We start from the raw sequence: 27,506 nt of genomic DNA, 5'->3' as shown, positions 1-27,506 counted from the left end.
CGGGGATCTGGTCAGGATGCCACCCGAACGCCTCCCTAGGGAGGTGTTTAGGGCACGTCCAACCGGTAGGAGGCCACGGGGAAGACCCAGGACACGTTGGGAAGACTATGTCTCCCAGCTGGCCTGGGAACGCCTCTGGATCCCCTGGGAAGAGCTGGACGAAGTGGCTGGGGAGAGGGAAGTCTGGGCTTCCCTGTTTAGGCTAATACCCCCGCGACCTGACCTCGGATAAGCGGAAGAAGATGGATGGATGGATACTTACAATATGTTCCCATAGTGTCCAAACAACTCTAAATTAAGTCTTTGTTACCTAGAATTTGTTCCCCATACCAAAGTGTTACCAAAAACATATAATTTGTGTAGAATTTCAAAAAAAATAAAAATAAATACAAATAAAAAAGTTTTATTTTTCACTAAAGAAGGGTTATAAAACTGGTGGGGTGCGGTACCTCCAAAAAGGTTAAGAACCACTGGCTTAGGTCAAACAGTTGCACAATGCGCTCAAAAAGGTAGCACTTTATTTACATGACATAATTGACCCTGTTACATTTATTTTTAAGTTATCATGCCGTGATTTAACATCCCTGACTTTAATGAAAGGTTTTTCTCCCCTGATTACAAATGAGAGGATGGTCTATGCAGCCCCTTGCATTCTTGGCATAATAATGTCCTGTTGTCAAAAAGGGAGGAAGCAAACTGCTAAGAAAAAGTGAACAAAATGGTTTGTATGCCCTGAGGATAATTGCACAGTATTTTGGAGATGTGCTGATTGTCTATTTTTTCCCTTTTTTTTTTTTTCTAAAAAAAAAAAAAGAACAATTGCTGAGTATTTTCCAAATGGGCGTTATCTGAGACTTCTTTCCCCTCCTGCGAGCTCAATCACGCCACGTTTGACTTGGTCTGCAGGGCTGAGCTCTGTCTGAGAGCAAAGAGAAGAGGAGTGGAAGAAAGAAACGAAAAAAAATTGTTGAAGTTGTGTTTAATTCTCGGGTGACTTCCACAGGCGTGGATTCGAGCAGCATGCCGGACTGAGAGACATGGCTTCGGCCGTGTTCGAGGGCACGTCGCTGGTCAACATGTTCGTGCGGGACTGCTGGGTCAACGGAGTCCGGAGACTCGTCATCAGCCGGCGGGGAGAAGAGGAGGACTTCTTCGAGATCAGGACCGAGTGGTCGGACAGGAATGTCCTCTACTTGCACCGCAGCTACTCGGACTTGGCTCGCTTGTTTCAACGTCTCAGCGAGTCCTTCCCCGAGGACAGGCGAGACTTGTCCACAAGTCCACTGACTGAAGGTTGGTGCCCAACTTTGAACAACTTTTAAAACTTGTCTTTGCAACGACAATAATGTGCTCTACCAGGGGCGTAAGTAAGCATTTTAGGTGCTGTCACTTTGCCTAGACTGAGTTAATTCCAGTCAAATACATACGGAGCCCTAAAGGGACATGGATGTTTTGCGAGATCTGACAATACTTTTTTTCCAGATCTGCCAATACTTTTTGCGAGATCTGAGAAGACTTTTTGCCAGATATGACAATACTTTTAACGTGCTCTCCTAATACTTTTTGCGAGATCTGAGAATACTTTTTGCCAGATACAATTCTTTTTGCCTGATATGACAATACTTTTTTCTTTTTTTTAACCAGATCTGGCAATACTTTTTGCCAGCTCTCGCAATACCTTTTGCCAGATCTGGAAATACTTTTTACCAGATCTGGCAATACTTTTTGCGAGATCTCACAATACTTTTTGCCAGATCTGGCAATACTTTTTGCAAGGTCTGGCAATACTTTTTACCAGGTCAAGCAATACTTTTTGCCAGATCTGGTATTACTTTTTGCCAACTCTTGCAATACTTTCTGCCAGATCTGGCAATACTTTTTGCCAGATTTGGCAATACATTTTGCCAGCTCTCGCATTCCTTTTTCCAAATCTGGAAATACTGTTTGCAAGATCTGGCAATACTTTTAGCAAAATGTGACAATACTTTTTGAGAGATCTCACAATACTTTTTGTGTGGTCGGGCTATACTTTTTTTCCAGATCAGGCAATACTTTTTGCCAGATCAGGCAATACTTTTTGCCAGATCAAGCAATACTTTTTGCCAGATCTGGCAATACTTTTTGCCAGTTCTCGCAATACTTTTTGCCAGATCTGTCAATACTTTTTGCTAGATCTGTCAATACTTTTTGCCAGATCTGGCAATACCTTTTGCCAGCTCTCGCATTCCTTTTTCCAAATCTGGCAATACTGGTTGCAAGATCTGGCAATACTTTTTGTGAGATCTCACAATACTTTTTGCGTGGTCGGGCAATACTTTTTGTGAGATCTCACAATACTTTTTGCGTGGTCGGGCAATACTTTTTGCCCGATCAGGCAATACTTTTTGCCAGATCCGGCAATACTTTTTGCCAGATCCGGCAATACTTTTTGCCAGATCTGGCAATACTTTTTGCCAGATTGGTAATACTTTTTGCCAGCTCTCGCAATACTTTTTGCCAGATCTGGCAATACCTTTTGCCAGCTCTCGCATTCCTTTTTCCAAATCTGGCAGTACTGTTTGCAAGATCTCACAATACTTTTTGCGTGGTCGGGAAATACTTTTTGCCAGATCAGGCAATACTTTTTGCCAGATCTGGCAATAATTTTCCCCAGATCTCGCAATACTTTTCTCAAGACAGAACTGCGATGTGGCCCTCAATGAAAACGAGTTTGACAACCCTGACTTAAACAATGAAAGGGCAGGCAAAATGAATGCAGATGTGGGCGGTTTAGCTCGATTGGTAGAGTGGCCGTGCCAGCAACTTGAGGGTTGCAGGTTCGATTCCCGCTTCTGCCAACCTAGTCACTGCCGTTGTGTCCTTGGGCAAGACACTTTACCCACCTGCTCCCAGTGCCACCCACACTGGTTTAAATGTAACTTAGATATTGGGTTTCACTATGTAAAGCGCTTTGAGTCACTAGAGAAAAAGCGCTATATAAATATAATTCACTTCACATTAATCAATGGTTAATGTTAATCATATTATAAAACGTTAATCGGGAGGCAGCCCTAGAATAAATATATAACAGCTTACTGTATGTAAGATGAATATGGTGGGGGTGATTTTTGTTAAATAATATTGTTTTTTTTTCATAAAGTTTATTATTGTGTGTATGTACAGAGCCCCTAAAGGGACATGGAGGGATAAAAAATGTTTTGCGAGATTTTGCAATACTTTTGCGAGATCTGACAATACTTTTTGCGCGATATCACAATACTTTTGCGATTTCACAATACTTTTTGCAAGATCTGGCAATACTTTTTGCGATATCTGGCAATACTTTTTGCAAGATCTCACAATACTTTTTGCGAGATCTCACAATACTTTTTGCGAGATCTGGCAATACTTTTTGCCAGATCTGCCAATACTTTTTTCCAGATCTGGCAATACTTTTTGCCAGATCTCGCAATACTTTTCCCAAGACAGAACTGCAATGTGGCCCTCAATGAAAATGAGTTAGACAACCCTGCCCTAAACAATATAAGGGCTGGCAAAATGAATGCAGATTAATCCATGGGTATTGTTAATCATATTGTAAAATGTTATTCGGTAGGCAGTCTTAGAATAAATATAAAACAGCTTACTATATGTGAGATGAATATGGTGGTGGACTTTTGCCAGATCTGGCAATACTTGTGATATACTTATGATAAAAAATATTATTTAACAAAAGGCAGCAAAACCATATTCATCTTACATATAGTATGCTGTTTTATATTTATTCTAGGGCTGCCTACCGATTAACATTTATAATATGATTAACAATGACCATGGATTAATCTGCATTCATTTTGCCAGGCCTTATATTGTTTAGGTCAGGGGTGGCAAACTTGTTTTCATTGAGGGCCACATTGCAGTTATGGTTGCCCTCTAAGGGCCGCGTTTAACAATGGGTAATATATGAATATACATGTATACAGTCGTGGTCAAAAGTTTACATACACTTGTGAGGGACCTAATGTCATGGCTGTCTTGAGTTTACAATAATTTCTACGACTAATTTTTTTGTGATAGAGTGATTGCAGCACATACTTGTTGGTCACAAAAAACATTCATGAAGTTTGGTTAATTTATTATGGGTCTACTGAAAATGTGACTAAATCTGCTGGGTCAAAAGTATACGTACAGCCATGTTAATATATAGTTTCATGTCCATTGGCAAGTTTCACTGCAATAAGGCGCTTTAGGTAGCCATCCACAAGCTTATGGTTGAATTTTTGACCACTCCTCTTGACAAAATTGGTGCAATTCAGCTAAATGTGTTGGTTTTCTGACATGGACTTGTTTCTTCAGCATTGTTCACATGTTTAAGTCAAGACTTTGGGAAGGCCATTCTAAAACCTTACTTCTAGCCAGATTTAGCCATTCCTTTACCACATTTGACGTGTGTTGTGTGGTCATTGTCCTGTTGGAACACCCAACTGCGCCCAAGACCCAAGCTCCGGGCTGGTGATTTTAGGTTGTCCTGAAGAATTTGGAGGTAATCCTCATTTTTCATTGTCCCATTTACTCTCTGTAAAGCATCAGTTCCACCATTGGCAGCAAAACAGGCCCATAGCATAATACTACTACCACCATGCTTAACGGTAGTTATGGTGGTCCTAGGATTAAAGGCCTCACCTTTTCTCCTCCAAACATATTGCTAGGAATTGTGGCCAAACAGCTCAATTTTTGTTTCATCTGACATCACATGGAGAAAGATAAGACCTTCTGGCGGAAAGTTCTGTGGTCAGATGAATCAAAAAATTAGCTTTTTGGCCACAATACCCAGCAATATGTTTGGAGGAGTTGTGTGTTCCAACAGGACAATGACTCCAAACACATGTCAAAAGTGGTAAAGGAATGGCTAAATGAGGCTAGAATGAAAGTTTTAGAACGGCCTACCATATAGTATTATGCTTTGGGCCTATTTTGCTGCCAATGGAACTGGTACTTTAAATCGGACAATGAAAAAGGAGGATTACCTCCAAATTCTTCAGGATAACCTAAAATCATCAGCCCGGAGGTTGGGTATTGGGCACAGTTGGGTGTTCCAACAAGACAATGTCCCTAAACTCATGTCAAAAGTAGTAAAGGAATGGCTTAATGAGGCTAGAATTAAGGTTTTAGAATAGCCTTCCCAAAGTCCTGACTTAAACATGTGGACAATGCTGAAGAAACAAGTGCATGTCAGAAAAGCAACACATTTAGCTGAACCGCACCAATTTTGTCAAGAGGAGTGGTCAAAAATTCAACCAGGAGCTTGCCAGAAGCTTGTGGATGGCTACCAAAAGCACCTTTTTGCAGTGAAACTTGCCAAGAGACATGTAACCAAATATTAACATTGCTGTATGTATACTTTTGACCCAGCAGATTTGGTCACATTTTCAGTAGACACATAAACTCATAATAGAACCAAACTTCATGAATGTTTTTTTGACAAACAAGTATGTGCTCCAATCACTCCATCAAAAAATATAAGAGTTGTAGAAAGTATTGGAAACTCAAGACAGCCATGAAATTATGTTCTTTACAAGTGTATGCAAACTTTTGATCGCGTGTGTGTATATATATATATATATATATATATATATATATATATATATATATATATATATATATATATATATATATATGTGTGTATGTATTTATGTATGTATGTATGTATGTATGTGTATATATGTATGTATGTATGTATATATGTATATATATATATATATATATACATAACATTAGCAACATTACATAAGCTGCAAAAAAAAAATTAAATTTTACTTTAAAAACTGGCAGCTCAGTCACCAGAATTTTACAGTACAAGCAGTGTTTTTTGTTTGTTTGTTTTTTACAGAATATTAAAGAATTTAATAAATTGAATGGAATGGAAAAACAATACCACAATTCATCTTTATTTTAACAAAAAATATTTTTGGAATGCATGATAGTATAGTATTTGATAACATAATAATATTGAATGTTAAAATATACACAATTGAATGCAGTACATGATTTTTAATGTCAAAAGGGAAAAGGAATACATTTACTAAGAAAATATTAAGCATTTTTTTAACGCACATTATTTATAGGCTTTCCCGGGCCACATAAAATAATGTGGGGCCTTTAGTTTGACACTTGTGGTTTAGGTTGTTGAATCCATCTTACCTATTTTTATTTCTATTTCTGAACACATTGACTACTTTAATGAATATCCATCTTTGTTTTCGATTTGTTATTTTTTGGTTGTTTTTCTATAAATGTAAGTATAAAATCATCTACAGAAAATACAATTCTGGCTGAATAAGCAGAATATATTAAACTACTTAATAAAACCATTTGTTAGTGTTGTTCTAAATAAAAACACCAATAATGACCGTACATGAACCGCCTCTACCGTTATATTTTTGCATATATATTTATATACTTAAAACACTTTATAAACTACAACTTGGACATATTTTTTAAGGAACAAACAATTTCCTACATGACACAGTGAATTACTTCTCTTTTCATCATTTTATTTCCCTTTTTAAGGTTTTCGCAAGGGACTTTTTAAACATTTCTTTTATTTTTAGGAAGCCTTAGCCAATATATGTTATTTTTCTTAATAAGTTGTATCAAATCTCCAAAATGCACCTTTTGTAACAGTTTTATTGGCTGAGTCGTCTATTGTGGAATAATCGCATTATCCAGCTCAATGATGAATCTCATCCAAAGTAAACGATTGGCACAGTGTGACTCACGTTGACATGTTCTTTTTGTTAGGACAGGTCAATAATGTACAAAGTGCACTTTAAGATGTCACAAAAACACACATTGTAGTCTCTAATGCTTATCAGCATCAATACCGGCCGCAGTGGAAAAGAACCAAGCTGACTTTTCGTACATTTTGCAACCTATAAACAAACCGCCTGTACTCCATTATTGTTATTCATGTGAGATTGAATGGTAATTTCAACATGACTTCTGCTGTAACTTTAGATCTGGATTACACCAAAAGGTCAAAGGCTATAAGTGTTCCGGTGTGTGTTACAGATCTTCATTTTAATGTACTTTCAGTTAGTCAAAGTCAGTGAAATGGTGCCATGTTTGCATTGTCTGTGCAGGTAGACAAACTATTTTGAAACACATCCTCCAGATATGACTGGAATGCTTTGACTTCCTGCAGATCGAAGTTGTTGACAGGACTTGGGAGAGTGTCATTGGGCTCTTTTGTTAGAGAAAATAGTGCAAACCTCATCATTTTGGCTACCTCCCCGAGTCCTACCTGTTCATAATGTTACTGCAGTGAAAGGGGAAACAATGTCTCTGTCTCCAGGATCGTCTCTGTTTTCCTGTTCCTGTCCTGCAACCAGGCAACAGAGAAGGCGTGCTGAGCCTTGGCAATGATGTCATGATGACAGAGAGAGGGGTGGACGTCCTATATTTAGTCCCTCTCTGGCCTCTTGACTGATGCATAACACATACCTTCCATGTGATCCCACAGGGACTACCTTTAAACATCCTCACGTTCTTCTCACTGCACGGATCGATACAGACATGAATATTCATCGTGTTTAGCTGTGGCTTAGCGGGAAGGTCACTCTTAAAAGTTGACTACGTCCTGAAATAAGCGTTTGTTAAAGGTGCTTAGGCTTTTGTGGTTACATCTTGACACTTGTCAAGAACACAGCTGCCGATTAAAAGGCGGATTATTGTGACGATAATGGGTCGACATGCACCTTCCTTCGTTGTCACACCATCGTGCTGACTTGTTTGAGTTGCGACATAAGGCAGACTATTGCAAGGCTAATCAACCAGCGGCCCCGGGCTAAATCTGTCATCATGTCAAAACCTGAAATACACATTTTTGAAGCAACTTCCTAAAAACACAAAGGGCTCCTGTTGTTTCGAGAAACTTGGACCTTTGGCAGATCCTTGCATTGAAATTTAAACCTTGTTAGCAAACATAGAACATAGAACCAACTGCATGTCTGTCTGGACTGGAGCCTGCAGTGCCTCAGACTGGAAGTCTCTGCAGAGAGTGGTGAGGACGTCGGGAAAATCAGGACTCCTCTTCCTCCTATCTGGGAGATCGCAAAAAGCCGCTGCCTGACCACGGCTAAGAAAATCTGTAGAGACTACTCTTACCCCCACCAAGGACTGTTTTCACTGCTGGATTCTGAAAAGAGGCTCCACAGGCTCCGTAGCAGAACCTCCAGGTTCTGTAACGCTTCTTCCCTCAGGCCATAAGAGTCTTGAACGCATCATAATAATCCCCTCAATTTCCGCAAAAAACTGATTAACTCGCCGGACTATAAAGACAATATACATACATCCGTAAACGTGGATGCATATGCAAAAGTGCAATATATTTTTCTGTACAGTAAATCTATTTATTTATAGCTGCACATTATTGCTTTTTAATCCTGCACTACAACGAGCTAATGCAACAATTATTTCTTATCTGTACTGTAAAGTTCAAATTTGATTGACAATAAAGCAAGTCGTAAGTCTAATTGAACGCAAGGGTCTCAAACTTGTGATTTTTATAACTGAGGCGTTCCGTAAGCCACCTCTTTTAAGTCTTCTCCTTTTTGGCATTTACACGTTTTTGTATTATGATTTATGTAACTAAGGTGTTGCTGCAGCAGTTTACTTTAGATGAAGTCAGTAGTCATTTGTTCAACTTCTTTAGTTGTTCTAGTGGTGTTCCTCAAGGTTCCATTTTAGGTACTTTTTTTTTCACCATTTGGGCTACTCAACTGCTGGCCCATTAAGTTCAGTTCAAAACACATTTTTGCAGCGCATTCTTGAAAACTGTAGAGTTCTGTCATAGAGATGATCTTTGACTAGTTATTTTTGCAGATGGTCTTTAAAAACAGCAGAGCACTCCTGAAGAAGATCCGTAACACAAGGTCCGTGGGGCTGGAGAGAGGCATCAAGAGGTCCGTGTCCAAAGCAGAGGTCGTTATCCAGGGAGACAGTCAGAATCCAGGGGGAGGGGGGACGGGTGGGTCCAGGGAAGTGAGGCGCACAGCTCAAATCCAAGGCAAGGGAGGGTATTCTGAGGGGACAAGGGAAACGACAAGGACAAGTGAGCACAAGGGCAGAAGGTAAAACAGAGAGCAAGACCAAAGGAGAGGGGCCAGAGACGCAATAGCTTACTGTGGAACAGAGAACTACGTTCTAGCACTTGATCTCAGGAAAGCCCTGGTCTTTATGGTGTCGAGCCTCAGTAGGACCAGGTGCGCTAATTGCTGATTGCCTGTGGCTGCACGCATGAGAGGAACGAGCAGGGGCGTGTCCAGAAGCGCTCCCAGCAGAGCCGTAAGAGGACGATAGTTAGCAGGATGGCTAACTACAGTCAAGGCTGTCTATAGCGCCCACTCCAAGGAAACAATACACAGATAGCCATGACGAACTGACACGTTGAACATCATGGAAGGCACAGAACAACTCATACCATAACAGGTTCATCCTAAATAGAACTAACAACTGATCTTTGAACTCCACTGAGTGCACGTGCAATACCTGACACTGTACATTTCCACTCTACTCAATGTGTCAACTATATCTATGGCCTCAACTTCTACCAGCTTCTATTTTTACTGGATGCCGCAGCAAGGCCGCAGAAACGTTGCACAGATGAGGGATGACTCATAAACAAAACAAATCCACATGATTTTTAGAATAAAACACTCGTGTTTAATAATAGTTTATATGTTAAAAGCACAAAACTTAGCAAAAAAATTGACAAATCTATTAAAGTTCTACCCTGTCCTGCTTCCCCAGCAGGATCTTCTTTGTTTGTTGCTGAATTTGTCCCACATACCAAATTGTCTCACACGATTTTACGGCATGAACTTGTCCATGTCGTCACTCCTGTTGTCTGGCAGTGCTCTGCTCGCAGCTGGTGAGTGTTGGCGCAGCATGTTGTGCACAGCAAATTCGCACCACAGCCGCAACGCAAAGGCCCCCGGTGGAAGTTAGGGATAAGACCTCATCTATTTACATCATGCATCATTGCAGCACATTTTGATCTTAGTGGCCGCTATAGGGAGTAAAAAAAAAAAAAATTCTAGAATGCAAAATTAGGGGTTAAACAGGTGCCCGCTATAGACGAGATTCATAACACTACCATTTTTGGTCGCTAACACAGGTTTGACTGTAATTTAATTCAAACCAGGGTGTAGCGTGCAAGATAACATGTCAACAGATGTTTTTTGTCAGTAGTTTGTTTGTATGACTATACTTTGTATACAAAAAGGTATCTATATCTGGTTCCCACTAAAGGTGCAAAGTCCCAGAAAGAACCTTTCAAATATTGGTCAAGGATAAAGGATTCAGGATTCTATGAGTAACTGTTTTTAATTTATCAAGATGCTTCTCCTTTTTTGCTGAATTTCCCAATGAATAATGCCTGTTAGTGATGGGTCAATGACATCTCAAGTGAGAGTTTGGCACACTCACTAGCTGTATTGACACTGCACTGATACTGTGTTAGTAAAAGTCCCAACGATTGTCACACACACCCTAAGTATGGTGAAATTTGTCCTCTGCATTTGACCCATCCCCATGTTCACCCTCTGGGAGGTGAGGGGAGCAGTGAGCAGCGTTTGGGAATAATTTGGTGATTTAACCCCCAATTTCAACCCATGATGCTGCATGCCGAGCAGGGAGGCAATGGGTCACATTTTTTGTGGTCTTTGGTATGACTCGGCTGGGGTTTTGAACTCACGACCTCCCAGTCTCAGGGCGGACACTCTAACCACAAGGCTACTGAGCTGGTGTGTCTTAATTAGTGATGATACCGTTCACATTTGTACCAATACGGTACCAATTTCCGGTAACTGGAAAATGATGTGAAACTCAATGTTATACATTTTTTGTGTGTGTTGATAAATGTTGATTGTGTTTGATAATAATACACATGTATTGCAACATTTAGAAATAAGCTGATGGCGGTAACTGCTGTCCAGTTGTTATATCTTATTTCATCATCACATTTTTGAGCCTTATTTACAAGTATGACATTAAGTTGCTATTACAGTTGCATGTCCCAGATGTTAGATGGCAGTAGTGTATAGTTTAGTGTGTGTTGTTTTGTTCTGTGTTACATCCTAAAAAGTTTTAGGACTGTAAGTACTGTTCCTAAAGCACCAGCTGTTTGATTGTAGTGTGCATCTTAGTTGCAGTTTTCATTAACACATTTGAAGGTCCTAAAATGGCCATGTAAAATCGCTAATGCTAATCAGTAGCATGTCAGTGTCAAATCCAATGTATATTAGCATTGATAAAGCCTTACTTTACTTATGTCGATCAAAGCGGTTTTTGAGTCGATTTATTTTTTTGATCGCCAAGTACCGAAGTACAAAGTGTCACGTAAAACGCAGGTACCGAAACATGGCACTGTTAAGAGTTTCCATTAATTGGTGCCTGGTAGATGTCAGGAAGTGTTGCAAGCATGGCAGACTTGATGCAAGAACACATAGAATAGAATAGAATAGAATAGAATAGAAAGTACTTTATTGATCCCTGGGGGGAATTCAGCACCACAGTTCGCTCACAATAGACAATAATAATAATAATAAATAATATATAACATATATGCGCTGGTATGAATATGAATAATATAAATATATTCTACATATATTCTACATTTAAGTGCAGTCAAGGAACATATGCATTATACAGTCTGATGGCTGTTGGTCTGAAGGATCTCCTGTGTCGTTCCGTGTTGCATTTTGGGAGTCTGAGCCTTCCACTGAACGTGCTCATTCTCTCCGCAAGATCCGAGCGTAGTGGGTGGGAGGTGTTGTCCATAATGGCTAGGAGTTTTGCCAGACTTCTCCTCTCTGACACCACCGCCAGAGAGTCCAGCTGACTTTTAATGTCAAAAATAAAGTGCAGGAAAACAGGAATCAGGAACCAGGGAAACAGCTAACAGGACCCAGCATACCTACACTGTGGCCCAGTGGTTACAGAGTCCGGCCTGAGGTCCATAGGTTGTGAGTTCAAACCCTGGCCGAGTCATACCAAAGACTATAAAAAAATGGGACCCATTACCTCCCTGCTTGGCACTCCGCATCAAGTGTTGGAATTGGGGGTTGAATCATCAAAAATGATTCACGGGCGCGGCCACCGCTGCACCCCACTGCTCCCCTCACCTCCAAGGGGGTGAACAAGGGCATGGGTCAAATGCAGAGGACAAAGTTCACCACACCTAGTGTGTGTTACAATCATTGGTACTTTAACTTTACATACAGGAAACAGCACTCATTACTCCAGCACTGACTGGAGGGCGAGGCAGGTATAAATAGTAGCCTGATTGGCAATTGCCACCAGGTTTGCAGATATACTTTTTGTTGTTGTTAAAATGACACATTAACACTCGTTGTCTTTCATTAGACAGGGATCGTTAGGCCCATCACTAATTTAATGTCTAAAAGCGTTCGGATCCCTTTCGGGGTTCTTTGGTCTTAGTAGAGGTCTGAAAGCTACTGCTTTGTGATAACCACTTTTACAGCAGGAAGGCAATTGCTGATCTGACAAGATCACGTTTAAGATACAACCAAACCACTTCCTGGATGATTCGCGCTTTATCGCACTGGACTACGGTGGCCCGGAAGGGAAGATTGTTCACAAATGATAAAGAAGGCTGTCTTTGTGCTGCTAGGGCGGGGTCTCATTGCTTCATGACAAGATGCAAACTCTTGTCATCATTTCACAGTCGTCTTACTCACTACTTCCACACACCACTGTTTACATGAGGGGTGTCAAACTCATTTCAACTCAGGGGCCACATGGAGGAAAATCCATTCCCAAGTGGGCCGGAATGGTAAAATCATAGCATGATAACTTCAAAATAAAGACAACTCCAGGTTGTTTACTGTGGCCAAAAATAGAACAAGCACATTGTGAAAACGTACAAATCACAAATAATCCTCTGGATAAAACACTTAAGTTTGTTAAAAATTCTGAGGAAATTGGTGCAGTTTCAAAAACACAATGAGTTTAGACGTGGTCTCAGTTTATCTACAAAGCCAGGATTAAACTTTAAGTCGCAGTCTTTCTGGGGTTGAACAATAAACACAACATGTAAACTCTTCGAGGTATCAAACACTTCCTTTGTTATGTCCACGTATCAATCCAGAGTTAACTCAACAAACCAAGAGAATCGGAGGAAAAACTATTCAAAAGGGTTAAGTTTTCTCACTATATTTTCATACCTTAGTAGGCGCCTGTCGTGGCGGTAATCCTAGAACCCGTTGGTAGAACACCTTATTTCACCGGTTTGGTCCATGTGCCGCCTCTAATAACTCTGTTATTCCGAAGCGTTTTGGGTGTATAGAAAAGTTTTATCCATCTATTATTATTATTAATGTTATTATCATGGAAAAAGGACGACAACGAGGCATCTTGCAATGGTAAAAGTTGATTTTCAAGACAAAAAATTATTTTCAAGGTAAAAGTTGATTTTCAAGACAAATAATTATTTTCAAGGTGAAAGTTGATTATCCGAGTACACAAGATACTACCGTCTAATCTTAAAACCCACACAAAGACAGTATTGGGGAGTAAAGGTGCCAAATAACGATGTGTTTGAAGCCGAAGACACAAACGTCAGGTTGTAAGTTTCCACGCTTTACTTTGAACCTCTTGCTGGTCCAAACAGAATTGCTATTGTGACATCCAGTGGACACATTCAGAACAGCAGTTTCTTTCATAAAAAAAAAAAAATGCGACTCACTTTAATACTTGGCAAACTCATCAGGCGGGCTGGATAAAACCTGTTGGCGGGCCTGATCTGGCCCACGGGCCGTATGTTTGACACCCCTGGTTTACATCATCCTTGTTGTCCTCGCCGCAGCTCTGCTGACCGCTGAGACGCATTAGGCGGCTCCTGTCGGATGTTGCCAAATGTGCTGATGTCATACCCTCACTTCCCCTAAAAAGTTAGCACAAGCTTGCCAAACATAATCAGGCTGTTTTGCTGTAAGCATGTGGCGAAGTGTAATGAACACGCTTTCAGACATCCTTATGTTGCGATTTCAGGCTTGGTGAAAATCAAGGAAGCAAACGACATCGAGGAGAAATTAAACGAGGTGGAGAGACTGCTGAAGAACGCCATCAACATGCCCTGCAAGGTGCGTCAGCTTTAACACACTTTTCCAAGCTCTCAGTACTTAGCCATGCTGTATATACAGTTTTCCCGGTCAGAGGTCATGCTGACGTTCTTCGAGAGGTCGCCTCTGGACCAGGTGCTGCGCAACGACAAGGTGCATAGAATCCAGCCATGCTTCCAAAGTCCGGTCAAGATATCGGGTAATTTTCACAAAGTCTATCCAATCTTATCTATTCCATCCTTACATCTGAGTTTTCTTCATATGAGTCTGCCTTTTCCATACTTTTCAGAGATCATGCGCTCAAACGGCTTCTGTCTGGCCAATACTGAAACAATCGTGTTTGATCACAAACTCCCGGAAGAGAAGGAGAGACCTTCTTCCACAGACTCTGTGGAGCACATGTGAGTGTTGAAATGACCATTGTAGTGTGTAATAGTGCAATAATACGATTGCGGTGTACAATAGAGCAGTATTACCAGCATGGTGTACAATAGCGCAGTAGTATCTATAATAAGGCTGTAGTACCATTATAGTGTATAATAGTGCAGTTGTACCACTATAGTGTATAATAGTGCAGTAGTAACATTATGGTGTGTACTTGTGCAGTAGTACTATTATAGTGGTAATAATGCAGTAGTACCACTATAGTGTACAATAATTCAGCAGTACCAATATAGTGTATAATAGTGCAGTAGCACTATTGTAGTGTATAATAGTGCAGTAGTACTATTATAAGGTGCAGTTGTACTAATATAGTGTACATTAATTCAGTAGTATCATTATAGTTTACAATGATGCAGCAGTACCATTATAGTGCATATTAGTGCCGTAGTAACATTAAAGTGTGCAGTAGTACCATTATAGTGTACTATAATCCAGCAGTACCATTATAGCGTGCAATAATGCAGCAGTCCCATTATAGCGTACAATAGTGCAGCAGTACTATTACAGTGTATAATAGTGCAGTAATACTATTATAGTGTACAATAATTCAGCAGTACCATTATAGCGTGCAATAGTGCAGCATTACTATTACAGTGTATAATAGTGCAGTAATACTATTATAGTGTACAATAATTCAGCAGTACCATTATAGCGTGCAATAGTGCAGCATTACTATTACAGTGTATAATAGTGCAGTAATACTATTATAGTGTACAATAATTCAGCAGTACCATTATAGCGTGCAATATTGCAGCAGTACCATTATAGCGTACAATAGTGCAGCAGTACTATTACAGTGTATAATAGTGCAGTAATACTATTGTAGTGTACAATAATTCAGCAGTACCATTATAGCGTACAATAGTGCAGCAGTACTATAATAGTGTACAATAGTGCAGCAGTACCATTATAGCGTATAATAGTGCAGCAGTACTATTACAGTGTATAATAGTGCAGTAATACTATTGTAGTATACAATAATTCAGCAGTACCATTACAGCGTGCAATAGTGCAGCAGTACCATTATAGCGTACAATAGTGCAGCAGTACTATTACAGTGTATAATAGTGCAGCAATACTATTGTAGTGTACAATAATTCAGCAGTACCATTATAGCGTGCAATAGTGCAGCAGTACCATTATAGTGTACAATAGTGCAGCAGTACTATTACAGTGTATAAAAGTGCCGTAGTACCATTATAGGATGCGGCAGTACCTCTATAGTGTACAATAGTGCAGTCGTATCATAATAGTGTATAATAATTCAGTAGTATCATTATAGTACTTGGCTTTTACCTGATATTATTTTATTGAAGTCATTTTTATTTTACTTTCTATTCTATTAGTTATGCAAGATTGTATTTATTTATTATTTAGTGCAGGGGTCACCAACCTTTTTGAAACCAAGAGCTACTTCTTGGGTACTGATTAATGCGAAGGGCTACCAGTTTAATATACACTTGAATAAATTGCCATATATAGCCAATTTGCTCACTTTACCTTTAATAAATAAATCCATATTTATATATAAAAATGGGCATTTCTTACTGTGATTCCGTCGTACATTTTTTTTCCTTTTACGGAAGTTTTTTTGTAGAGAATAAATGATGAAAAAAACCCACTTAATTGAACTATTTAAAAGAGGAGAAAACACGAAAAAAAAGAAAATTAAATTTTGAGACATAGTTTATCTTCATGTTCGAATCTTTACAATTCAAATTTCAACCGAAAAAAATGAAGACAATAACTAGCTAATTAAAATCTTTTTGCAAAAATTAAAAAAATAATTTATGGAACATCATTAGTAATTTTTCCTGATTAAGATTAATTTTAGAATTTTGATGACGTGTTTTAAATAGGTTAAAACCCAATCTGCACTTTGTTAGAATATATAACAAATTGGACCAAGCTATATTTGTAACAAAGACAAATCCTTATTTCTTCTAGATTTTCAGGAACCAAAATTTTAAAAGAAATTCAAAAGACTTTGAAATAAGATTTATATTTGATTCTACAGATTTTCTAGATTTGCCAGAATAATTTTTGGGAATTTTAATCATAATAAGTTTGAAGAAATATTTCACAAATATTCTTCGTCGAAAAAACAGAAGCTAAAATGAAGAATTAAATTAAAATGTATTTATTATTCTTTACAATGATAAATAAAAAAATACTTGAACATTGATTTAAAATGTCGGGAAAGAAGAGGAAGGAATTTAAAAGGTAAAAAGGTATATGTGTTTAAAAATCCTAAAATCATTTTTAAAGTTGTATTTTTTTCTCTAAAATTGTCTTTCTGAAAGTTATAAGAAGCAAAGTAAAAAAATAAATGAATTCATTTAAACAAGTGAAGACCAAGTCTTTAAAATGTTTTCCTTGATTTTCAAACTCTGAGTTTTTTTCTCTCCTAGAATTAAAAATGTCGCGCAAAGCGAGACCAGCTTGCTAGTAAATAAATACACTTTAAAAAATAGAGGCAGCTCACTGGTAAGTGCTGCTATTTGAGCTATTTTTAGAACAGGCCAGCGGGCTACTCATCTGGTCCTTACGGACTACCTGGTCCCCGCGGGCACCGTGTTGGTGATCCCTGATTTATTGTATATTCCTTTTTTATTAATGTTTTATTTTTTATTCATCTTCATATGTCTTCCTTCTATATTTATTGTTTCACTCATTGTTCTTCCTCTTTTACAAGTTTTAATATTTTTATTTTCCAACGTTCCTCAGATGAGCCATCTGCCCCAGGGGTTATTGACCGGGCTCGTGGAGGCGCTTTTGTGTCAGCGTCCTGGTGGCCATGGTCTGATGACCTCTTGGTGCAGATGGTTCCTGTGATTGTGTTTACTCACATGTCTCCTCTGTACTCAGCCATGCAATCATGTGTCCATATAGTTGCATATGTGTGTATGCGGTCTGTGTGTCCGTGCATACGTATGTGATAATGGGGGATATGGGTCACCGGGGTATTGGTTTTAACTTTGTAAAGCACTTTGCGATGCATTTCTTTTATGTAGGAGAAGCACTTTATAAATAAAGTTTGATTGATTGATTGAGATAGTGTGCAATAGTACTATTATAAGTGTGTAATAATGCAGTAGTACCATTATAGTGAATAATAGTGTAGTAGTGCCATTATAGTGAATAATGGCACAGTAGTACCATTATAATCAATAATAATGCAGTAATAGTATTATAGTGAATAATAATGTTGTAATACCAATATAGTGTATAATAGTGCAAATGTAGCATTATAGTGACTACTGTAATAGTATAGTAGTATCTCAGGGCTTTCAGTTGTTCGCTACTTGGTTTGTCCTGGAAGACGTTTCACCGGTCAGTTCGCGCTCATAGACTTAGATTGGTCAGATCAAGTCCAACGGTTGGTGCCACAACCCCCAAATGTTTATACTCCCAACACCAGGCGAGTGGGCCTGGGCAAGGTTGGTTTCGCCCTATTGTAGTGAGAAAAACAACTGTTTTGATGCAAAGGAGCAATCCTACTGTCAAAACCAGCAACAGTTGTTGAAGTGTAAATTCCCTTCGTTACCATTGAGGTATTGTGTGGCGGAAGGATCGCTGTGGATCGACTAATTCCAGTCCAAAATAGTCGGAATCCCCCACATAAGCATTCCATTCAGTTGTAAACAAATGGCACAAATGTCATTCTGGAATGTTTCTAACTCTTGTAATTTGTTGTAGGCTAAATTGCAGCGTCTGTTAGGAATGCTTGAAAGGACAGTGTTGTATGTGGGAGACAGGTGGTGTTGCAGACCACCGCCTCTGTTCAGGAATGGTTTTTCAACATTGACATACAGTAAATTGCTTCCCTCACTCTTCTTTTGTACCATCCGCCCAGAATCTATACATTTTTGTTCTCCAAGTAGTGCTGTTTGTGCACCAAGTAAAATTCCTAGTTTGTGAACCGGTTCTCAAACAATCGCAATAAAAACTATTCTGATTCTGATACTGATTCTCTCTGAGGTGCAGGTAGACAGCTGAGTCTTAGCCTGAAGAGTTTGCCCGTCTATGCTGTGGCATGCGTCGACTTAGTGGTTGTTTTGTTTCCCCGATATAGGAATCATCATTACATTGGATAGCATACACCAGATTGTTTTTGTGGGCGTCCGGTCATTATGATGAACCAGTTTCTGTCTCAGGTTATTGCCTGGTTTGAAGTGTACTGGGATGTTGTGGTGGTTAAAAAATCTTCTGTGTTTCTCAGATAGACCTGATACATTTGGAATGACAATATATTTGCGTCTGTCACATGTTTCCTCCTCATCCACTCTGTTCACGTTACTTCTGGAACTAGAAGCCCTTTTTACAAACAAGCAGCTGGGGTACCCACGGGTTTTGAGGGGTTCCCTCAAATGCCTATGCTCTTTCTCTTTGGCTTGTAGGTTGGTAGGAATATTATCAGCTCTGTGTTGAGGGTTCTGATAACGCCCAGTTTGTGTTCTAGTGGGTGGTGTGAGTCAAGAAGTAGGTATTGATCGGTATGTGTGGGTTTTCGGTAAACCCCAACATGGAGGCCCCTGTTTTCTCCAATGTGGACATCACAGTCCAAAAAAGGCAACTTACCGTCTTTGACGTCTTCCCGTGTAAACTTGATGTTTTTGTTGGTGCTGTTCCCTTAAAAGAGCTCAAAGCTCTCTTTTCCTTGTCCTCCATGTAAAGGTTTGCTACTCTTGGGGGTACAGGTGATCCCATTACACAACCATGCTTTTGTCAGTAATAGTGCAGTAGTACTATTATAGTGTAGCAATATTTTGGTGTATTATAGTGCAGTAGTACTATAATAGTGTACAATAGTGCAGTAGTACCATTATAGTGCAGTAGTAGTAGTAGTACCATTATTGTGTTTAATAGTGCAGTAGTACTATAATAGTGTACAATAGTGCAGTAGTACCATTATAGTGCAGTAGTAGTAGTAGTACCATTATTGTGTATAATAGTGCAGTAGTATTGCTATAGTGTACGATTGTGCAGTAGTACCATTATGGTGTACAATAGTGCAGTAGTGCTATTATATTAGTACAATTATAGTGTATAATAGTGCAGTAGTATTATACTTGTGTTGTCTAGACAGTTGAAAAGGACGGCTCTTTAGCGTCGCCCTAGGTCCCTGGAGATTTTTCAAAAATGTATGAAAATCGAATAAGATGAGGAAAAAAATATATTTTTCGTCTTAAAATGGTTTCTGTAGGAGGACAAACGTGACACAAACCTTCCTAATTGTTATGACTCCCACTGTTTGTATTAAACATGCTTCACTGATAAGAGTATTTTGCGAGTATTTTGTCCTACTAGTTTCGGCGGTCCTTGAATTCACTGTAGTTTGTTTACATGCAAAACTTACTTTGTGTTTTCTACCACTCCTTTGTCTCATTTTGCTCACCAAACTGTTTATGCTGTGCGTGAATACACAAAAGTGAGCTTTGTTGACGTTATTGAATTGTTGGAGTGCTAATCAGGCATATTTGGTCACTGCATGACTGCAAGCAAATTGACGCTAACATGCTATTAAGGCTGGCTCTATGTACATATTGCATCATTATGCCTTGTTTGTAGGTATATTTCACCTCATTTAATTTCCTTTACTTATGTACTCTTTGTGTTTAATTCATATTTGCATGTCTAATGACACATTATCTGTATGTTATATTGGCTGTACTTCTGAAAGTTGTTTGTGTGCCATGTTGTTCCAGACCCCAGCAAACTTACCCAGCTTGCAAAGATTGTAATAGATCCATTAGAAGAAGACAGCCGGCCATTTTCTTTATCTTTGGACACACATATCTATACCTTTGGCCGTTACAGTAATTTCCAGGAGTTATCTTACCCTCAGAGAAGCCTCCGTTTTACTCATGTTTTCCAATGTGGTAAAAATGTGTAGAATAAAAATTATATTTCAACATTTGCATCAACCCGCGAAACGTTAGCTTTATTGCTAATATAGACACTTACATCATGTGTTGCCTTTATTATAACACTTATTTAAGGCTTTTAATTATTTGCGGCTCCAGACAGATTTTTTTTTTTTGTATTTTTGGTCTAATATGGCTCTTTCAACATTTTTGGTTGCCGAACCCTGGTCTAATATAAATAATCCGTTCATATATCCCGTACAACAATGTAGCATTAAGGAGTTGGACAGGAAAACAAAAACTTTAGCAACACTATCATAACTATGTGAGCTACACAGGGAATCTGTGTGGTTGTTGAGGGCCACAAGGATACGCGATTATGGTGACCGGTCAATTCAGTAGCTGTTATCAATGTGGTCGTCGTGCTCGGCAGGTGTTTGCTTGTTCTACTTTGAGGCGCTGAATGACCTCATGAATGCAATTATACTTTGTCTCTGCCAAACTTCTATGTAGTGATGAGTCAACTTGTCCTTTGTATTACTTTTAGGTCGGTTTTCAAGGCCACGTCCTTTCAAAAGCCCAGAGAGATAATTGGTCATTTAGCACCGCTTTGAACGCAGTCATTGTGACAGGTTTACAGACGTATTTCTAAAATAAACGTACTATTTAAAATTATATTGTGACCAAACCTTTTCTCTAAAGATATAATGTCTAAAGAACATTTATTTTTTGTTTTTTAGAGTTTTTGGCCATTTATTGTGTTTTGTTTACTCAAACAGCATTACTTTACATTACTTAAACTATTGCCGAAGCGGCATAGCAGTTTTAAATTGGCTAGAATCTATCCACCTATTTTTTTTCTCACAATTTCATACGAACTTTATCTGGAATATAAACACATGACTTTTGAACAAATAGGATTGAACTGAATTGTAGTCTTTTTGGTAATTGTTCATACACAATTATTTATAGTACAAACCCTGTTTCCATATGAGTTTGGAAATTGTGTTAGATGTAAATATAAACGGAATACAATGATTTGCAAATCATTTTCAACCCATATTCAGTTGAATATGCTACAAAGAAAACATATTTGAAGTTAAAACTGATAAACATTTTTTTTATTTTTTTTTGCAAACAATCATTAACTTTAGAATTTGATGCCAGCAACACGACAAAGAAGTTGGGAAAGGTGGCAATAAATACTAATAAAGTTGAGGAATGCTCATCAAAAACTTATTTGGAACATCCCACAGGTGAACAGGCTAATTGGGAACAGGTGAGTGCCATGATTGGATATAAAAGCAGCTTCCATGAATGGTAAGTAATTCACAAACAAGGATGGGGCGAGGGTCACCAATTTGTAAGCAAATTGTCGAACAGTTTTAGAACAACATTTCTCAACGAGCTATTGCAAGGAATTTAGGGATTTTACCATCTATGGTCCATAAAATGATCAAAAGGTTCAGAGAATCCGGAGAAATCACTGCACGTAAGCGACAATATAACGGACCTGTGATCTCTCAGGCGGTACTGCATCAAAAACCGACATCAGTGTGTAAAAGATATATCCACATGGGCTCAGGAACACTTCATAAAACCACTGTCAGTAACTACAGTTGGTCGCTACTTCTGTAAGTGCAAGTTAAAACTCCACTGGGTCTGAGCTCATCTAAGATGGACTGATCCAAAGTGGTAAAGTGTTCTGTGGTCTGACGAGTCCACATTTCAAATTATATTTGGAAACTGTGGATGTGGTGTCCTCCGGAACAAAGAGGAAAATAACCATCCGGATTGTTATAGGCGCAAAGTTCAAAAGCCAGCATCTGTGATTGTATGGGGGTGCATTAGTGCCCAAGGCATGGGTAACTTACACATCTGTGAAGGCACAATTAATGCTGAATGGTCCATACAAGTTTTGGAGCAATATATGTTGTCATCCAAGCAACGTTATAATGGCCGCCCCTACTTATTTCAGCAAAACTATACCAAGCCACGTGTTACAACAGCGTAACATCGTAGTAAAAGAGTGCGGGTACTTTCCTGGCCTGCCTGCAGTCCAGACATGTCTATCATCGAAAATGTGTGGCGCATTATGAAGCGTAAAATACGACAGCGGAGACTCTGGACTGTTGAACGACTAAAGCTCTACATAAAACAAGAATGGGAAATAATTCCACTTTTAAAGCTTCAACGATTACTTTCCTCAGTTCCCAAACGTTTTTTGAGTGTTATTAAAAGAAAATGTGATGTAACACAGTGCTGAACATGCCCTTTCCCAACTACTTTGGCACATGTTGCAGCCATGAAATTCCAAGTTAATTATTATTTTCCAAAAAAAATAAAGTTTATGAGTTAGAACTTCAAAAATGTTTTCTTTGTAGTGCATTCAACTGAATATGGGTTGATACGGATTTGCAAATCATTGTATTCCGTTTATATTTACATCTAACACAATTTCCCAACTCATATGGAAATGGGGTTTGTAAATACACATATTTACATAACTTCTAACTATTAATAATAACTTATTTCTTAATATCTGTTTATAATTATACTTGAGCTTCATTTTTGTTGGTTGTGTCTTTTGTGTACACACTCTGAGCTAAATCTACTTCTGGTCGCTATGATTTGGTTCTGGGCCTGGCCTTGGTTAATTAATTTCTGCGCTAAATATAAAATAGAGCCTAAGCCTAAAAACCTGTTAACAACTTTCTAAATACGTTTTTTTTTTCTAATCAGAAAGAAAGCCTTAGCCCCAGTGTGTTAAAGAAGTAATAATAAAGATGGGTCACGGACAAAATCTTGTTTAGGGCCACAAATAGCCTATGGACGGCCCTGGAGCTACATACTAACAATACACTCACATTTTAACAGCAGTGTCATGCTGGGTTAGCTTATTTGCTGAAGATAAACATGATCAGATTTACAGCTCCCACATCTGTAGCTGTCTGGTGGATAGTTGATTTAAGACATGTAGTGAAGCCTGGGAAGAGACATTCCTTTCTTCATGATATCATTCTAAAAAGACCTCAACAGGCTCTCCACTGAGGGCCACACACCGAAAATCAGTGAACGTGGGGGCCATTTTATATATTTCCTTGTCAAATCCCAATACAATACATATATTAAAAAAAGGAAAGAAAAATACAGCCTGTATGTCATCTTTGTGATGTTGGTTGAGGTGCATGGTGAATATTGGACAGATATTTGTCATGCCGGTATGAGGAGTTATGATGTCAAACCAATAAATCTAATAACGTTGAAAATAGCTCAAATAATAGATTAAAAATAGCTCCAATGAGGCGAGATTGCCCGGGTTTAGGCGACCAAATCAAGTGGTCCTTTTCTCCTACTGCAGGGATGTCCAAGGGTCCCATTGGGTTATTTTACAAACATATGTATGTATGTATGTATTTATATACAGTACAGGCCAAAAGTTTGGACACCTTCTTATTTCAATGCATTTTCTTTTATTTTCATGACTATTTACATTATAGATTGTCACTGAAGTCATCAAAACTATGACACCTATGAAGTGAAAACCCTTTCAGTTGACTACTTCTTTAAGCTCATCGAGAGAATACCAGAGTGTGCAAAACAATAATCATATATGTATATATATATATAGAGAAAGAGATAGATTCCTTCAAGAGAGTTCTATATATATATATATATATATATATATATATATATATATTTAAATGTGTGTATATATATATATTTAAATATGTATGTATGTAATGTGTGTGTATGTATATATATATATGTGTATATATATACACATATATATATGTGTGTATATATATGTGTGTGTATATATATATATGTGTGTATGTATGTATGTATGTATGTATATATATACATATATATATATATATATATATATATATATATATATATATATATATATATATATATATATATGTATATGTATATGTGTTGATTGGAAACACTAAATTGGCCCTTGTGTGTGAATGTGAGTGTGAATGTTGTCTGTCAGTGTAGTTAGTGTTTTGCATTTTTCTCACCATGCATTGTGATGGATTTAAATGGGTGTAATTTAGATTTTTTTTTTATTGACCGTGGATGTCTTTTATTATATCCACAAAGTTCATTTTGTGTGATATTTACACCAAATGATCTGCAAACATTCCGCAAGGAGGAAAAAAACCATTGCGCATCAACACAGCAAACCTTTTTAGTCACCTGAAACGCCAGCATCGCTACGGCGGAAGCTGCTCAAGAAGCTGCTCCAATGGCAGCTGCAATGAATGGTGTGCACTAACTACATTTAAATCTACATAAAAAATATATATACATTATCAGTATTGTTCTTGATTGGTATTGGCTTAAAAAAAATGTTTCAACCTTATGAACGTCCACTATTTGTTTGACTATGGCTGCTCCCAGCTCCTTAATACAACAGGAAGTTTGCCTGTGCACCTCTTCCTTCCCTTGGGTGTGCATAGGAAGCAAAGAGGAGAGCATTCCACTTGTTCACACAAAAACACAATGTTTCACATACCGTAACTAATACCCATTCTGCCGCCAGGTACGAGGACGGACACGAATTCTTGCCGATGGAAGTGTGCGATGAGGAGGCGTACGTCACCAACCTGTCCTACTACCACCTGGTCCCCTTTGAGACGGACATCTTGGAATGAGGAGGAAGACACGGTGCTGAGATGCTCTGCTGTGATGCTGCTGCTCTTTTGAAGAAGAAGAACCACTTTTTGTCGTGGCGCCTGCACCATGCTTCTGGAAGGATTTTTTTTTTTTATCAGTAGTTCGCCATAAGAGATGAGCTAATCCTATCAAAACGTGGATTTCTACAAACTGCTTTTTCTCCGCTCTAATCGTCCGCCATCTTTGTGTCTTGTGCTATTTTGGCGCTTAATGCAACCTCTTAACTGGATTTGTGTTGCAGATTTTAAACAAAGCAATGGATTATTTCAAAGTGGAAGTGGTAAACTAACTTATTTGTCCCGGTGTGCCTCCTGGATCCGTCCGGCGCCCCTTTTAAAATCTAATTTGAAAAAAAAGAACTATTTTTGGGGAGTTTTACTTCTCTGCTTGTATTGTTATGATAATTCACTTCTAATGCGTTGTATGAGTCCTCCCGTTGTACCCTGCAGCAAAATTTTAAACTTGTGTTGTTTGTGACCAAACTCCCTTTTGCCACTCAAATGAATGCAGAAGACACAATGAGGGCCCATGACAGCTTACGTCCAGTATTCTGCACCCCCCCTCCAAATACCAAGGCGTTCATGCCTCACAAACTTGGCCCACAAGGCCTCGGCATGAGTCTGTTTAGTAACACGGTCATGATCACTATTCCCCGCTGAGAAAGGACTCTTAGTTCTCAGTGCACTCAGAAGTTTTCGGTTTTGTCACTTTCCTTTGAGGACTGTGAGTTATTGGTTCAAGGATTCAATGAACTTCAAATAAATAGAAATATAATAAATAAGAAGAACCTAAAGAGAAAAAAATATATAATTTAATTATATCGTAGTTAAAAACTATAGGTAATTTTTATATTTATTATATTTATATATATATAATAAATATAATGTTATAATTGTTTAAAAAATGCAATAGAATTTTTTTTTTTAATTTGTTGTCCATGAACCTTCCTCCTTGAACCAGGTTTCAACACATTGTTTGAATTAATGCAACAAATGGTCACCAAACCTTTTGAATATTTCAAAAAATTAATAATTACAAGCATAGCACATGATTACAAAATAATATGACTTCATTCTCTATAGATATATATTTTTTCCTCATGTGAATAACATTGTAGAACCCAATTAATTATGACTGGGCGCCACGATGTTCATGTTGTTGTTGTTGTTCAACAATTTTGACAGTATTAACTGTAAAATATATTTTGAGCATCTTAAAAACAAATATGTTTGTAATAAAACGAATGTTAATTTATTTAGTGTGTTGTTTTTTGTGAACCCAGTAGATAGAGAGGCAAAGTTACATGTCAACTTTGAGCGCCATCTTGTGGAAAGATCAGTAGTTTTATTTTTATTTTTTTCAACAACATGAGTACAACTTAAAATTCAATCGCACCACGAGTTTATCAATATGTAATCAATATCAACGCATTAATTCAGATTAAGATAAAACTTTTTTTTATAGGGGCTAGCATCTTCAAAGCTTATTTCATCCATCCAACCATTAACTACCGCTTATTCCCTTTTGGGGTCGCGGGGGGCGCTGGCGCCTATCTCAGCTACAATCAGGCGGAAGGCGGAGTACACCCTGGACAAGTCGCCACCTCATCGCAAGGCCAACACAGATAGACAACATTCACACTCACATTCACACTATTTCAATATCTTGAATTATAAAGAAGAACAACGTTACAGGAAGAATGTAGATAATTACAAGCAGACGTTATTTTGAATATTTGCTGTCCAAAAACCTAAACATAAAAGCCATTTAAAATAGTCGTCGACGTCTTTACGTGCATGCGCAGAAGTATAAAAAAATGTTATAATTAATTACAGGCGCTGGCCTTTTCCAGGCTTATTTCAATATGTTGAATTGTAAAGAAGAAAAACGCAACAAGAATAATGTAGATGATTATAAGCAGACGTTATTGTAAAATATTTTGCTGTCAAAAACCTAAAAGATTTTTTTATTTTTTTTAATTGTTTATAAATTTCAACATTTACAAACAGTTGAGAAACAATAATCAAATAAGTCCAACAACAGTATAAAACATTACAAAACATTATGAAAATAGTACAAAACAGCACCAGGGGGTTGTAAATTCAAAGTAACAAAAATAGAATACAAAAAATATATATGTATAGATATATATAATAAACAAAGTCCAAAGAGACTCATTCAGATTCAGGAAATAACTTACATTTGGAACACAGCATCATCGTTTTCACAGCTGTTTTGTTTTTAGAGGTAGAGAGCGTTTTAAAGTAAAGTTCAAAATCTTTTTTAAAGGCACAAACGACAGGTCGGGTATTGAGAAACTTACATTTATGAATATAAAACTTAGCCAAAAGAATAATGAGGTAGCAAAGGTAGAATTCCTTTT

General features: G+C 38.1%; 1 protein-coding gene across 1 annotated transcript; it reads left to right on the top strand.

Moving 5' to 3' along the window:
- Positions 1-856: 856 nt before the first annotated feature.
- pxdc1b (PX domain containing 1b) lies at positions 857-26,377 on the top strand. The gene is made up of 5 exons (XM_061921676.1): positions 857-1,293; positions 14,053-14,144; positions 14,205-14,322; positions 14,413-14,524; positions 24,990-26,377. Exons 1-5 carry the CDS (start codon positions 1,038-1,040, stop codon positions 25,099-25,101), a joined length of 690 nt encoding a protein of 229 aa, XP_061777660.1. The 5' UTR covers positions 857-1,037; the 3' UTR covers positions 25,102-26,377.
- The last annotated feature ends 1,129 nt before the right edge of the window (positions 26,378-27,506 follow it).

The sequence above is a fragment of the Nerophis ophidion genome, linkage group LG15 (assembly GCF_033978795.1).
Source record: "Nerophis ophidion isolate RoL-2023_Sa linkage group LG15, RoL_Noph_v1.0, whole genome shotgun sequence".
Lineage (NCBI taxonomy): Eukaryota > Metazoa > Chordata > Actinopteri > Syngnathiformes > Syngnathidae > Nerophis > Nerophis ophidion.
The sequence above is the reverse complement of the archived record's forward strand: the minus strand, read 5'-3'. Positions and strand labels throughout refer to the sequence as shown.